General features: G+C 38.1%; 2 protein-coding genes across 2 annotated transcripts; one reads left to right on the plus strand and one right to left on the minus strand.

Annotated features, from left to right (window-relative positions):
• Positions 1-3,737: 3,737 nt before the first annotated feature.
• Positions 3,738-14,732, plus strand: Gycbeta100b (guanylate cyclase soluble subunit beta-1-like). The gene is made up of 14 exons (XM_071703144.1): positions 3,738-3,898; positions 4,157-4,230; positions 5,765-5,865; positions 5,958-6,076; positions 7,036-7,191; positions 7,441-7,594; positions 7,758-7,912; positions 8,630-8,758; positions 8,845-8,927; positions 9,367-9,537; positions 9,981-10,218; positions 10,457-10,597; positions 11,330-11,487; positions 14,243-14,732. The coding sequence occupies exons 1-14, from the start codon at positions 3,896-3,898 to the stop codon at positions 14,370-14,372; spliced, it is 1,812 nt and encodes a 603-aa protein (XP_071559245.1). The 5' UTR covers positions 3,738-3,895; the 3' UTR covers positions 14,373-14,732.
• On the minus strand, positions 12,223-14,236 carry Stops (SOCS domain-containing protein stops). The gene is made up of 2 exons (XM_071703145.1): positions 13,685-14,236; positions 12,223-13,157 (listed from the first exon to the last, which is right to left on the minus strand). Exons 1-2 carry the CDS (start codon positions 13,812-13,814, stop codon positions 12,253-12,255), a joined length of 1,035 nt encoding a protein of 344 aa, XP_071559246.1. The 5' UTR covers positions 13,815-14,236; the 3' UTR covers positions 12,223-12,252.
• Positions 14,733-16,218: the final 1,486 nt, after the last annotated feature.

Here is a 16,218-nt window from a genome sequence, read left to right on the forward strand (position 1 = left end):
TACGTGAAAGTCATTGATTAACTGCTTTCGGATATGAGAGAGCGGCTGAAAGTGATAACGATAGATTAATCGACTGTCGTATATATGAAATTATCCAAAAGTTTTCGAATTAAGATACTTTTCGAATCAACGCTGCCGTCCGCGCACTCCTGCAAAGTTTTACACGTAATTGCATTGAATTTTATTTTTATAAAAATCTCTCCAGACAAGAAAATAATGTTCTAACATAATTCTACAGATAATAGATATTTATCATGAGCAACACATATACAGATAAATCATTGAAATTATATTTACAGAATTATATTTTTCATGTAATAAGTGATTGAGCATTTCGCCGCAGAGATGCTCGTTAACAAGACACCGTTCTGGAAATATTGTTCTTATTTCATCGTTTTGTTGTTAATTTCTCAGTAGGCTTAATTATTCTCTGAAAAGATCGCGGAAGTAGCAAAGTTTATTTCAAAGGGCTATCGAGTCACGAGGGATAATGAAACTGTGTGTTCCAGGAATCGTGTTTATTTATATAACATGCACTTATGAGGGCGGCAGATAAATTTACGAGGCGCCTGAATGAGTAGTTGGTGGCAAAATATCAGGTGTTACCTTCACCGTCACGAGAGCCTATTTCAGCGCGATTTATACCGCAGGCGTGGGCGGTTTGATAATTATTCAAGCTGCTTGGGTATTATTTCCTTATTCTGTTGACATACTAATAAATTGTAAGTAAACACTTGATCATTTAAAATCACTTGAACTTTAACGATCTTGGTCATGGTTACCGTCCTTGTTATTTTTTTAGTGCTATTGTGATTTAAAGTGGGACTGAAAGTTTCTAATAAAAGAGCGAGTATTGAAAGGCATTTGATACACATTTTTTCTCATCTTGTTCGACAGAATCATTTATCAACGTCGGTCCTGTTGTGGAAATATCGTTTGATATGTCAAGATTACTATTTTTAGAAACTAAAGAAATATAAAGTTAATAAATTAATTTTTTTACAAATAATAAATTTTAATATATAATTGTACCTCTAATGCAAGTTTTCTAAATTCCTTTATAAGGACAAATATTACAAGTTAGAAATTAATATATAGGATAATCTTATGCCTGATGAGACTTTATTGCATAGCTCACGACATTCTTTACATATTTCCAAAATGACGCTCTTAGTTTTAGGCTTTAATAACCGGCTCCGAATCAATTCTTCGGCACCTACAGATTCCCCCATCACCCGTGAATCACTCCGAACCATTTAATCCTGATGGTCGATAGCCATGCGTTTCATTTGAGGGTCGATGCGATTGGCTCCCTCGGACGCGACGCAATTCATGAAATTGGAAGCCATGCATCTCCATCCACTTATAGATCGCGCATTGCTCTTACATTTTTTAAACCGGACGTCATTGATAATTTCAACGCGGACTCAATAAATGCGGTGGTGTCAGATTAAATGTTTCTTTTTTTTTTTTTTTTAACTTCTGTGCACACTTGGCTCTTTTATCGATTGCATTTTATCGCCACGTTATTCATCGGCGAAAATTTTTTTACTCTTACTTCTTCGGGCTCGTGCATCACACATCGTCTACGCGCCAAAATGATACGATTGGCAGCGGATCAATAAGAACGAAGACGAACGAATTTTCCAGAAATACGATGTTTTCATCGTATTTCTGGAAAATTGAGTACTGAGAAGAGAGAGAAGTGGAACCATTTTCGTTTTACACAATGGGAACGAGGTCGCTGCAACTCCCTTAGGAATGCCACGTACGCCGTAGCGATAAAAGCATTCCGCCAAGTGCGACGATAGATACGGAAATAGGTATAACATTGCCTATTTCTTTTGCCAGCGGCGATAATGAAATAAGTAGACAATCGCCATTTCGGGTAATTGAGTTCTCGCGCCATTTATATTTGTATAAGATTTTCATCCGGCAACTCGAGATTTTTTTCTATCAATAGACAGCCGATCCCACACTATATTGATTCACACTTCACGACCGGTCAACGAATATATTGACATTCATACTTGCACAAAAAAATAATATTATTAATAGGCATTGCCTTCTAAGATTAATTTGTCTTTTTGTCTGGCTTTTTTTTCTTTCTATTTTTCGAGAAGCACCGTGCAATATTGCAGTGACTAAGCGTTTTTAAATTGTCACATTACGCCCTTCCTCCATACGTGTTTTATATAGCATTACTCAGCATAGCGCTGAATGAAATGGGGTCACTTTGAATAGTTAACGCCGAAGACACCACTCTCTCGTACAATTCCTACGGAAAATTTCAAGGATTTGCCCGGCTGGAACTTTATAACATCGAGTTCGTTCAATTCTTAAAGTACTTTTACGAGAAAGACTTTTTTCAATCTTCTCTATTGCGCACACTTAAATTTTCACCATTTCAAACTTGAAGATTTTCTCATCAACATTTACCAAAGTTAAAGAACATAACTCGATACAGATTGTTATTAGCGATAAAGTTGTAACAATGACAATTCAAAAGGTTCTCGCAAAAAAATCTATACCTCTGTTTAAAGAAGAAAAAATATGTATATTAGCGTGTTTAATATTTAACTTTGCTGACATATACACAGATACCTTCATTATAATTATTGTAATTTAACTGTTTTGCTGAGATAACAATTAAAGCTACTGTCTCACTCGTTATCTTAACTAACTTAGCGAAGTGTATTGCAATTTATTCCCTCCGGTAAACGTTTTGCAACGAACTTTTTTTACGTTATTAATAATGTAAATTAATGACATCAAAGTGGAATTATACGCGATCCGCATGTCTGATTTAAAGCAGATTTAATTGACGAGACGTAATTTATATCGCCGTAATTATATTCATTGGCCGCGTTAAATAGATTTTCCAAAGATAGAATATTGTACAAATATCAACGCAAATAGCAACGTATTTGTGTTGAAACGGTATGGCAAGAGTATAGTCATAATTCTATCATTGAAATTATTCGCGTGCAGTGTTTGCACGATGGAATAAATTTCAGTATGTTATTACGTTATTAATTGTTATTTAAACCGAACGTCGTCAATCTATATTTTAAAGTCGGTTGCTTGTAATCGCCGTACGTATAATATAGTTAAATTAAATAACAAATTAAGCGCGTCATTTGCATTCATCTTGAAACGCTATCAGGAAAACGTCGTCACGAGGCGCATAAATTTCGCATCGATCTCTTCAGCGCTAGAAAAAGAAATTGCCTTGAAGAAATCGCTCGTTACTTGGAGAGGGAGAGGACGCGTAAGAACACCCTATGCTGCAGTTTGAAACTTCCTAAACGACATTGCCCGACATTCATGGCACCGGGAGGTTGCATTTCATTACATTATCAACTCGCTCGTGCAAAAAGCGTCTCTGCGCTTATATATTTTCTCGTCGAGTCGGCCGAAAAATTCAGAGATCGCAGAAATAAATAACCGTCCCTACGGCCGCGTGGAAGAAATTACGGTACGCGAGCGCGGGCTACCAAGTCGAGCTGACAGAAGTCGTTCCCGTTCGCTAATCTCACGAAGGTCTTATAAGTATTCATTCGTAAAGTTATATAGCGCCGCCGGCACCGCTCCGCCGTGGCAAAGCGGATTGGGAGAGCCGAAGGGTGGTAGTGTGCACCTCGCTCGAGGGCGGCTCGTGCAAGAGGAGCGCAGCAACTAGGTGGTGTTCTAGGTGGCGCAACCGCGACGAGCGAAAAATCGATACCCCATCGTTTGCCGGCGAACGAAACGGGCCGTCTTCCAGTACGCGGCTCGTGTGCACGAGATAAACACGGCCATCACGGATCGGCAATCGGAATGGAGTGACGCGTGAGAAGTGAGGTCAGCCCCCCTCCCCCTGATTGTCACCGGTCCGGTCATCAGGAGCAGCAGCATGGTACGTCCGTGCAGAACACTTGATGACTCGATGAACGGGCGCGCGCGACGTCGACGGGTGCTGATAATCGCGTTACTTACTGATTGCATTCGAATTGCGAACGGCGATGACCCGCGAGGGTTCCGATCACACGTTGGAGGATATACCCCCGCGGAGTCTCTGTCAGCACCTGTGCGCGACGTCGAAGGCAAATGCATACGAAATTTACCCCCCGGTGAATTACGATTATATGTCATTCATGTCTCCTTGTATGCGCAGTACGGTTTTGTGAATTACGCCCTCGAGCTCCTGGTCTTGAAGACCTTCGGCAACGAGACGTGGGAAACGATAAAGTAGGTAAAAAATAGATTGCCTGTTTCTGTTGCCTTTCATGTCTTTTTTCTCGCACGGTTTTCTATACACCTGCACGAACCCTCCCTACGGCGTTTTGCTCCCTATCGTCCGTCCGACGGGCAATCAAGTATTGACATAGGTCAGTTATAGGGAGGATAGTTTGTACATTGAGTGGAATAAATTTTATTATGAGCTCTATATCGATATCTATACGATGCCAATATTACATGTCCATGTTACATCAGTTACATCCACATCAAAGTTGTTGTATTCATCAAAGTTGCTATGCCACACGTGGGAGTTTTCTTTCACTATTTTAATATTGAGAATTATAGAGATATTATTTCTCTTGGACTTTTCCATTCATGTTACATATTATTTCTGATTTATGCTTAAAGGTTTTAAAACAAACAATTTTTTAATTTTTGACTCCTATAAGATATTTTATTTTGCAGAATTAAAAGATTACAAGTTCTCAACTTTTTCATGAACATAAATTTAAAAATACAAATTACCTTTTTCATTAATTATTGCTCTATTTTAATAATAGTCCATAAACTTGCTATATTGATTACATTCTAAATTTGCGTGATAAAAATATTCTAGTATATATGTATTCGCATATACCTCAAAATACAAATTATTTTATGAGCAATATAGGGATCGTTTAAAATTACCTATGAGGGAGTTAATTAATCCGCCCCAAATGAAGTTTGTAATATTACCGGCAAAATTGGGTTGCAAAATGTTACGTAATATCAGGGGTATCATTTGGTTTTATAGCAACATCATAACACAATTAGAAAGTAACGTATAGCACTTGACACATGCTTTAGAACATAAGCTTCAATAATGTTACTTAAAAGAAAATTGAACTATATATAATTGAGACATAAACTTTAATACGTTTAAAATTAATCAGAAGATGAATATAAAGATTATTATCTATTTTTATAACTAATATTAAAATCTGAATGACTAATATTATTTTAATTATTATTTCTATTATGTAGTTATATATATATATATATATATATATATATATATATATATATGTATTTATTTATTGTAGTTATCGTTATCATTTTCTTATAAGTATACTCCCTTCCGAAGAACTTTTCTGGAAGATAGTCTAAGTTGTTCCGTGATATGAATATTGGTAAAGCTGTTACAGAAGCTCTCAAAAGGCGCTGAAGTAAGCTTCAAGTGACACCTGATATCCATATCAAAGAACTAAACTACTCTGAACACTTGACACGTAAATTGAATGACAGCAAGACCGCGTAAAGTGTTTAACAAATTATCAAGCTTTCAAAATTTTTGTAAAGCGATAAAACACATTTGGAATTTAAAGCTGTTATGAAACAATTATTCAATTTCTAAGCCAATATCGAATTTTTGCAAAATGGAGAATTTGGAAATGCCATAAATAACGGTTGAATTTTATAAATGTCAATTGAATATTATTTTATAATTATTGTAGAATTATTTTCTTCTTATTATCGAATTCTTACAATTGCATTGATGATTTAGAAAAGATGCAGCGGTTAATATGGAAGGACAGTTTCTGGTGCGACAAATTTATGAAGACGAGATTACGTATAATCTGATATCCGCTGCTGTCAATAAGCTTAGTACGTATGCTTACGACAGAATCCGAGATAAGTCCGTCGTGCGGACTTATTTGTAAATAACAGAAAATTTTATTAGACATCTTGTGCTTTAGATCTACCTGCCAACGAAATACTCGAATTATTTGGTCGAACGTTCTTCGAGTTCTGCCAAGATTCCGGTTACGACAAGATTCTTCAAGTTCTCGGAGCAACACCTAGAGATTTTTTGCAGGTAAATCTTGAAGGTTGCCCACATCAATTACAGATTTCTCTTATATGAACAGTTTATTAGTGCGCTTGGTCATACTGGTTTACCGACACGAAAAGTAGAATCTGTATCTTATATTCAACTCGATCCCGTTTACGCTTCAGAATCGCATTAAGGACAGTTTTAATACTCGTTAAATTGTACATACGTTTTCCGCGTCTAGTATGTATATCGTTACCGTAATTTATCGCTAAACCGTTTGCTAAACCAGTCACAGATAGAACAGGATATACATGGATAAATATATATGAATAAATTAGAAAGCCTTATCGTTAAAATTATATTTATATAATTTTGTATATGTTCTAGAAAAAAGAATAAGTATATAGAATTAAATTAATAAGTATTATTGATAAATTAGTATAAATTATTAGTAACATTATAAAAAATAAATATAGATATTACGATTATTTTTTGACACTGACAAGTAAAATTTCGATTTATATTGTTGAACAGCGATGCGCTGAATTTTATTAACGTATATTCAATTTCTCTCAATTATTCATCCCGTGTAACAGAGAGAACAGCGCAATTAAATATAGCATGGTTTTTCTACTTCCTGCAGAAATTTATTCACATTATTTCGTTTACACGTTGCAGTACAATACTGAGAATTATCATGTCGCATAAAAGTACTCCAAACTTTAATATCAGCTGTTGCACATTTACATTTTATATTACCTACTCTTTAATTTTTTGTTCATTTTAATACGTTAACTGTATAATATTTATTGCCTTGTATTTAATAAAAACGGAAATCTATTCAAATATTACTTACACGGATTATATTATTGTTGTAGCATCGCGAGAATATTTTTATCGGAGATATATACATTTTAAATTCATATTCGATATTGGAAACAAAATACATGTGCGCACATATCGGTTATACACGTATGTTATACGTCGGTGTCACGTTGCAGAATTTGGACGCGCTTCACGATCATTTGGGTACGTTATATCCGGGCATGAGGGCACCGTCATTTAGATGTACCGAGAGACCCGAGGATGGAGCGCTTATTTTACATTATTATTCAGATCGACCTGGTTTGGAATACATCGTTATTGGAATTGTTAAGGTATTCTATTTACTGTTGTAAAAATGCGATTCGTTATGCAAGACTCGAGAGATCGAAATCTCGCGGAACGAAATTTAATTATTCTTGAATATTATTTCTGAAAATATATTCAACGCTGAACGCTGTAAAAACTCTCGGCTCCGAAAAGTTTCACGAGAAAGAGCGCAGCGATGATTTTATTTAACGGAAATGTCTTAACGAATTGGATGGAAGTGATGGGGGAGACATTTCAATTTATTTTTGAAATAGACCGTCGCAAAAAAACTGCACGGCACGGACGTTGACATGCAAATAGTGAAGACCAAAAGTGAATGCGATCATGTGCAATTCCTCATAACTGACACATCAGGGCCAGGAGTCGTATCAAACCCTATGATCGCTGAACTGGAAACATTGTCTGTTGGTGAGTGGTTTATCACTGTTCGTTTCCAATAAAAATCATCGACATGAAAAAATCATTTGATAGTAAAATCACAAATCACGTAATATTACGTGTAAAAAAAAACTGTGAAGATATATCTTATGATAAAAAAGAAATAATAGATATATTTAACGAATTGCCGTAGAGCCGAAGGTCAGCCCAACGACGTTCTGTCGAGTTTTTCCGTTCCACCTAATGTTCAATCGGGACCTTACAATAGTTCAAACCGGATGTACCATAACACGTGTTATACCGGAGGTTTCCAGCGGTCATTGCAAACTAAGCGACATTCTCTTAACTGTGAGTTGACGAGCATCAAACTACAATGTGTTCGTTAGAATCTATAACATTTTTCGCCTCTTGTTCGCTTCGTCGCAAATTCATGATTTTGTACTTGGACGTATTTTGTACGTGACACATATTTTTTTTCATTTTGCATCTTGTAGACTAATTAATCATTAATCGTAGATCCATTTAAAGACGTGCTCCTGAGTGTTACAGTTTAAAAATTTACGATATTACGGATTATGAATAAGAGAAAATTTATTCGATAATATCGCTTCAGCATTTCAGCACTGCGCGAAGTATTGTCTGCGCCCGATATCGATTACTAATTTTCAATAAACCTGCCTAATTGTTCCTTGTCAAAGGAATTGCATTAGTGCATAACGCATTGCGCCTGCCATTACATGCATGCCCATAAGCATGTGAATGTATATCAAATGCAGCTTATTGTGATGGACACAGAGCGTGTTGACCGAGCTAACCATTTAACATAATTTGCGTTATTGTTCATGCGTACGAAATGTAATGTTGTCAATTAGCTTACCATTATAATCCCGCAATTAAAAAAATCGTAGGCACATTGAGTGGTGCCATTACTGCGAATATTGCGTCACGTAATTTTGTTTAAAACAACCGCAATATCCAATAGATTTTGATATATATTATATAAATCAATTTAATAAATTATTACATGCAATTAGGTTAATTAACTGTCATTTCGGATCTTCATAGGTCAGACCGCATCTGGAATTAACATTTGAGAATATATTGTCTCATATTAATACAGTATATGTATTGAGAACGAAAAAGGGAGTTATGCGGGTTGCCGCTGCCGAGGAATATTCATATTTACGTTTAAAGGTCAGTAATTTATAAAAATGAATCAAGAATGAGATGGAATCAATAGAGAACTCTTCACAGTTTTTAATTTTTAATAACTATTCCAGGGTCAAATGTTGTATATACGTGAGACCGATGTGGTTATCTTTCTATGTTATCCAAGTGTTATGAACCTGGACGATTTAACTAGGTAAGACTTACGTAAGATTCTTTTATCATTATTAATTATCACTATACAATCTATTTATCGCTCTTTTATTGCGCAATAAATAAGGTAACTATATAACACAGGAAGATAAGGATAGAAAAGTATAGTTTATTAGCATAAACTTCTCTGCGCAACCTCGTTGTAGCAATATAAGACTTAAACTTCTTCTTCCCGCTTTTGCGGAATGCGTCTCGATAATCTCGTTTCCCTCGGTCAACTTCGGAATCTTTCGTTCGTCCGTGTTAAGCATAATTGGTAAAAGTTTTGTGTTGACATTACTAAAAGTTTTATACGTGACGTACCACTTGATACGGCGAGAGGAGTGGTTTTTCGCTACCGCGCGTGACGAACATCTCCGCCGCCGCCGCGCCGTCGCGATATCGCATTATATATCGCCCCCGTGTTATTCTTTCGGCTCCAGGCGGGGTCTGTACTTGAGCGACGTCCCTCTTCACGACGCCACTCGAGATCTGGTCCTGATGTCGGAACAATTTGAGGCGGATTACAAACTGACGCGCAACTTGGAATTGCTCACCGATAAGCTGCAGCAGACGTATCGCGAACTCGACGGGGAGAAGCAGAAGACCGACAGGTAGGGGATTTCCGCCCACGGCGTTTCCTCGTCATCCGGCAAATCCTTGCCGCCGGGCTTGTTCGTCGTTTTTTCAGTTAGATAACACGATTATACGCGAGATCTGCGACTTCTTTTCCGCGCCGCGGAGCGCGCTTCGGGAATACCTTCCGATGGAAATTAACGGAAATGGATTTATAACGGGACACGATACCGCGCGAGACGGGAGGGACTCGACTTCCGCTTGCGTTCGGCGGAAAGCAGAAATCATTCCTGAGATTTCCCGCAATTGAGACTCCCTCGTCGAAACTATCCAAATTTAATTTCTCCCGTCGGCGCCGACTTGCGGAAATTTCCCCGAGAACTGTTCGCGAATGTTAATCCGATTAGGCAAAACTAGCGTGCGCAACGGGAAGTTGCGCGACGCGCGACGTTGAATAAAAGATCATCTGTATTCACTGTAGGTTGCTTTACTCGGTGCTTCCTATTTCGGTGGCGAACGAGCTCAGGCATTCACGACCAGTACCGGCGAAAAAGTATGATTGCGTTACTCTTCTGTTCTCCGGGATAGTCGGTTTCGGGGCTTATTGCGCCGCTCACACAGATTCTAACGGCGCTATGAAGATTGTTAACATGCTCAACGAGCTGTACACGGCTTTCGACGTGTTGACTGACCCGAAAAAGAATCCTAACGTTTATAAGGTAAACATCTGCGATAAATTTCATTTTTGCTATTAAGTATGTAGCTTGAAAACAGACTGCTATTAGATACAATACAATAAATTATCGTACATAATTTTTTATACATAAAAGACATTTATGAATCTTTATAATAAAACGCTTTAAAAAGAGGAAATAAATACGCGTTATCTCTCTCTCTCAATAACACTCTCTCGGATATATCTCAGGTTTCCATCATTAATTTTACTTTTCGATCTAGGTGGAGACCGTGGGTGATAAATATATGGCGGTAAGTGGATTGCCGGAACCCTGTCGTTGTCATGCACGATGCATCGCTCGTCTAGCGTTGGACATGATGGATCTCGCGGCGGATGAAGTGCAGATCGATGGGGAACCCGTGGTATGTACAAGCTGTCCGCACTCAGCTGGCTGTACTTTGTTACATGACCATGGAGCGAAACGCTTTGATCTGAGAAGAGTTGACAGTATAAGTCAATTTAAGATTGGACGTTAAACGTTGCACATCACGCTCTAACGGCTACATCGAAAGAATTGCCGTTAAAGGAGTTATCGAGACAGTCCATCCGTCGACTTTTGTAGAAAGTTGAAATCTTCTTCGTATCTTTATGTAGTTAGATGTATGTATATATATATATATATATATATACATATATATATATCGTGTGCGCGTACCGTCTACAATTTCTCGAGGGACAGATGGCATGTCTCACTACTATTTTTGTACCTTTTTGCAAAGAGAACTAACTTCTTTCTTGTCGAGTGCCATGAAATTCTCACGTTACTTAAATATTTAACAACGGATCACAGTTGGAATTTACTCCGTGCAATTCGCGATTCAAATTTCAAGAGAAAAAGGATTGGTGCAATTTTAATGAATTTAAACTTCAGTGCTGCAGACACGTGATATAGAGAAAAGAAGACAATCATTGCAAGATATTTTACGCTTGTATTAAAAGTGTCCAATCTTTTTATGATTTAAATAATTAATACTTTTTGATAACAAAACGTGCTTATAGAAAATATTATACGTGTCACGGGAAAAAGAGAAAAACATATTCCTTTTTTAAACCTCTTAAAAGTAATACTATGTTGATTAATTATTATCTTACAGAAAATTACAATTGGTATACACAGTGGAGAAGTTGTTACCGGTGTAATTGGCCATCGTATGCCTCGTTACTGTTTATTCGGAAATACCGTGAATCTTACGAGTCGAACGGAAACCACCGGCCAACCAGGAAAAATCAATGTTTCGGAAGACGCTTACAGGTAACTTACTTAAAATATTGCCAATATTTAAATATGTATATACAAATTATTTTATACGATAAAATATATTCAAAATTCGATTTCTTATTTTTATAATTATGTTTTATACAAATGTTTCTACCGTACTCTCTCTTTCATTCGGTTCTTCTCAGATTGAAGAAAGTTGCTAATGGATCGCAACTTCGGTTTCCCGAACGTGTACATATTACGTTGTCTCACGACATACTTTCCGTTATTCTTGAATCTTTCTGATACTCGCACTCACGAGTGTACTCGTGTCCCTGACAAAGTATCTCTCTAATTCCCAAGATTCATTAACACAGTGCTATTATAAGGCACTAACACCCGACCTTTTAACTTGACTTTTTCTTCAACCTTAGACCTTAGACCTACTTGTGAATGTCTCGCGCGATTTCGCTCTCGTACATCAAAAATTCCGCGTAAAGTCCGACATACATTTAGATATAGGATTCACATCTATCAAAGTCTCCGTCATAGTTTCGCTTCACTTTCTCTATATATATTTCGCCAAACTTCAATATCGAAGATTCGAACTTATACGGTGACTTTAAAAGACTTCGCCGCGCGCATTTGCTGAATTCTGCAGCCGAATCCGGTAGAAAGCGCATTTTATCGAATCACAGTGAATTTCTAAAACATACCTACGTATGAATGTATGATAAAATACTTCTGAAATTCACTGCCGGAACAAAAAGAAACGGTCGATGCCGATCGTTTTATGACCACCGCGAGCGAGATTTTCCATCAGTCCTGCAGCAGATCCAGATAACTTCTCAGAGACTCTGGAATCTGCAGTTTCTTGATTCCATGTGGTAGCGCCCAGTTGCTATGGAGGGCCTCGCGGATTCGGCAACGGCACAGATGCCGGAGTTCCGCCGGACGAATTCCGCTACGTTCCGGAGGTACTAGATTTGTATTCGTTAGATTGGGATATTGCTCGTACAAAGGTACGCTGAAGATCCCGGTGTGAGCGGCGATGTGATCGGGAGTTCTGACACAGGCGGAGGTGACGGTCCGCAGTAGCAGTTTCAGACATGTCAGCAAGTGTTCCGGGTAAACCACTTCCTCCTCGCCGGGATGTGCCTCGAACTCGCTGAGTTTCGTTAGAATGATCTCCATCGGCGACGGGGCCAGGTTGTCGGACTCGACCGACGCGCCGTAGCGCAGCATAATCAACAGGATGTCCGGCGCGCCGTGTTGGATCGCGACCCTCAGAGGCAGAACCTGTCCGTACGACTCCATGGGCACGTCGATGAAACGTCTCTTTATCGGCGAGGACTCGCAACGGTACTCGAGCCGGCCGCTAATCGCGTGATCCAAGAAGTACACCAGTGCCCGGATGTTCTCCTCGCGATCGTCGAAGTCGCACTTCCAGCCGGACAGAAAATGCGTTACGCGCGTACCGAAAATCGCCCCGACCAACAATCGCTCGAACGTCTTCTCGCAGTAGAATATGTCGTTTAGCAGTCGGCTGACGATCACGTTGTTGTCGATATTCCAGTCGTAGCAGAGCTTCGCCGCTACGTACAGAACGTTGTGGAACTTGCCGAGCAGGCAGATCGACCCGTTCTCCATCATCGTGATATTGTGATAACGCAGGGCCGAAAGGACGATCCTCTCGCACACATCCTGTTTGTCGAGATTTTCCGCTGGAAGCACCAAGCATCGGGCGTGATTCATAGTCCCATCGGTTGTAAAACGGCGAGTGAAAAAAGTCATGGAATTTCTCCGCGTAGAACGCGGGCGCGAGACGGAGATGCAAATTATTCTGGAATTCGTGGTGATGCGTTTGTGGCGCGTGGTATTTTTCACCGTTACTGCAACGGCATTGGCGAAACAACGAAGACAAATAGAAAGGATTAGGCACGGTTTAATGTAACGGTAAGATCATAATGGGCGGCGATATCTTTCTCAGGCGTGTTTCAGGCATTCTCGTAGCGCCGCGAGGACAGATAAGAATTTAGCGGATTAAAACTATGCGCGTCGTTAATATCGTGGAAGAGCGTATCGTCTATAGGGAAATTTAGGAATTTTCTGTCGGAGATACACGGATAATAAAATAACGTTGTCGTACTAATGGTTATCGATTCCCGACGGCGGTCCATTTGTCACTTTACGCTAGTCACGCGTAAATATGCGCATAATATGTGAACGCGGATATCATAAATCTCGTTACCTTCTGCACAACTGTTTATCACATCCGTAAAATAATTGACCAACTCGCGACGTTTGTATCGCGAGGCTAAGCAACTGCGTTCCATTTCCGAGAATAGCCTGTCGAAATAACAATCTATCAATACCTCCATGGTTTGCGAGTGACTTTAATTAAAAGGCAACGCAATGTCTAGAGAATTCGACGGTGCACGTAATTTCAATGACGGGTAAATATCGCGTAACGGTCGTCGCAAACGTTCACGTTTTAATGATTATCAGCAGAAGAAACAAGCCAGCGCACGACAGGCCTAATTCGATTAGACGTAAAACACGCATTTTGAAGGCTTCTTCGATGCACCCTTCCTGAGACAAGTTATATCCATGTTAGAAAAGGCTGCTGCAGGCTTCTCATACTTTATACATGTACAAGAGAGGGGAGAGTCGAGATTTATTTAAATATAACAAATATTTCGTAAAAAAACGCAAGGGACATATTTCTTGCATATTACTTTTTTTCTTTCAAAGATGGCTATTATATTAGCGTTAAGATTTTCACAAATGCTTATACAATTTGTTGCAGGTATCTCTGTATGCCCGAAAATCAAGACCCGCAGTTTCTTTTGGAGTACAGAGGTCCTGTATCCATGAAGGGAAAATCCGAGCCTATGAACGTGTGGTTCCTGTCCAGAGAAAGGGAGCTGACATCGTAAATTATTATTGGCAATGAATTTTATAGTTTCGCAGCAATAATTTCGAGAAATCAGTTTGAGGATTAAGCTAAATGTACCACGAAGTAATAAAATTCGTATATTTATTCAAGAAAAGGTAGCTAATAATTAACGTTTTAGCAATGAATGTATTTTGTTCAAGACACTTTTATGACAGTGTACCATATGTTTAATTATATCTAAAAAAGTTTATAAAGAGTTTATTGTATCGGAACATCGATGTTCCCCACGATCGTTTTCAAGCAAAGTGTAAAATCGAGCGTCGACACTTCGAGCTCGATCGGCTGTTCCGCAATCATGAGTGTACAAGGCAATCAAATATAATCGTTATTTATTTGGCGACATTACGGCGGTAAAATTTCCTTTCCCGTTTCGCGCGACCCACGTCACCCGACGGGTCATCGATAACCGCTTCCAGCGTGGAGGTCACAGACGCGAAATGTCCTGCCCTCTTAGTTAGGAAAAAAAATGAACAAGAATAACCAGATGGATAGCCCACGCTATACTCGCAGGTAGAAGGTGTAACGGAACTTGTTCTAGTCCCCTTTAAGCCTTATACACGTCGCAAGGTCGATCTAATGGATTATACAATACATTCTATTTAGTCTTAAAGGCGTTAGCGATGCGTATTTCTTTATTATGCAACACTTTATATAAAATTTAAAAAGTGGAGTATTAAGATATCTTTGTATAAATGATTCCATTTATATTCCTATAAAATTACTTAGTTTCTAGTAATTATGATCATAACTATTGCGTTCAATCTTGAAATTGTTGCTTTTATTAGCATTTGATCACAAAGCGTGATAAGAAAAATGGATTTTTTAAAGCTAATACATATATACAGCTGTATCTTAATAGTAACTAATAAATGAATAATTATAACTAGACATCGGATATTTTATATGCAGATTGAGGTGGAAAGGAGCAATTAATAACTAAGATTATGTTAATTATAATGTCCAACATATTTATACCTAACATATGTTGCAGTATAAAGATGGTTGGATATTATAAATAACATAATCTTAGTTATTAATTGCTTCTTTCCACTAATCTGCATATAAAAAATCCGATGTCTAATCATTACACAATGTGATCAATTTTAGTGCGTGACGAGCATGATCTAATGAGTAGGCAGAATGCACCGTTATTATCACCAAATGATATGACGTTCTGAGATGTCCTTAATTTGCGTGCGATTTTCTTAACTTTCTTTATACGGAGAACTATTAGCTACCTCCGTGTCATGGAAATAATTTTCTCTAACTTCTCAAAGCATCTATTAAAACTTACCTATATGTTATATAGATATATGTAAATCTATACAGATATAAAAAATTTTACATATCGCACCCCGAGAAGAATACTGTCACAACTCAAAAATTCTCAATTTTCAGGAGAGAGAAAAACAAATTTAATTCAATTTTTTGAATTGTGAGATAACTAATGCAATTACGACATTTTATTATGATGAAACTTATACTGTTTTTTGAAGACTGCTGTGATTTACTTGTCAATTCACTTATGACACTATTCATCCAGCGATCGTAACTTAATCAGTTTAAAAGAATAACGACACTTCTACTCCCGAATTTTGCATATAGACTTGTAACACTATTATAGCATATGGGGAACACCTTAGACATATTTTTTATGGGTTTAATTCAAAACGGAATTTTTTTTAGTTGTGATAGTATTCCTCTCGGGGTGCGATATGTACAACGGAAATTCTTAGAAGATAAAATATTAGACCAGCAAGACGCATTTATGCTAAATGATAAGGAAATGAGAGGACTATTGGCTACAGTTCAAATAGTCGGCAACA

This window comes from Temnothorax nylanderi, unplaced genomic scaffold (assembly GCF_030848795.1).
Source record: "Temnothorax nylanderi isolate EJ_2023f unplaced genomic scaffold, tnyl_v1.0 TNYL_tig0034_pilon, whole genome shotgun sequence".
Taxonomy (NCBI): Eukaryota; Metazoa; Arthropoda; class Insecta; order Hymenoptera; family Formicidae; genus Temnothorax; species Temnothorax nylanderi.

Excerpts from the sequence above, each read along its gene's own strand:
- Gycbeta100b (XM_071703144.1), top strand. Across the intron at positions 6,077-7,035 it reads CACCTAGAGATTTTTTGCAG|AATTTGGACGCGCTTCACGA; the intron begins GTAAATCTTGAA and ends GTCACGTTGCAG. Across the intron at positions 11,488-14,242 it reads GTTTCGGAAGACGCTTACAG|GTATCTCTGTATGCCCGAAA; the intron begins GTAACTTACTTA and ends AATTTGTTGCAG.
- Stops (XM_071703145.1), bottom strand. The coding sequence starts at position 13,814 with ATGGAGGTATTGATAGATTGTTATTTCGACAGGCTATTCTCGGAAATG. Across the intron at positions 13,158-13,684 it reads GATAAACAGTTGTGCAGAAG|CGGAAAATCTCGACAAACAG; the intron begins GTAACGAGATTT and ends TGGTGCTTCCAG.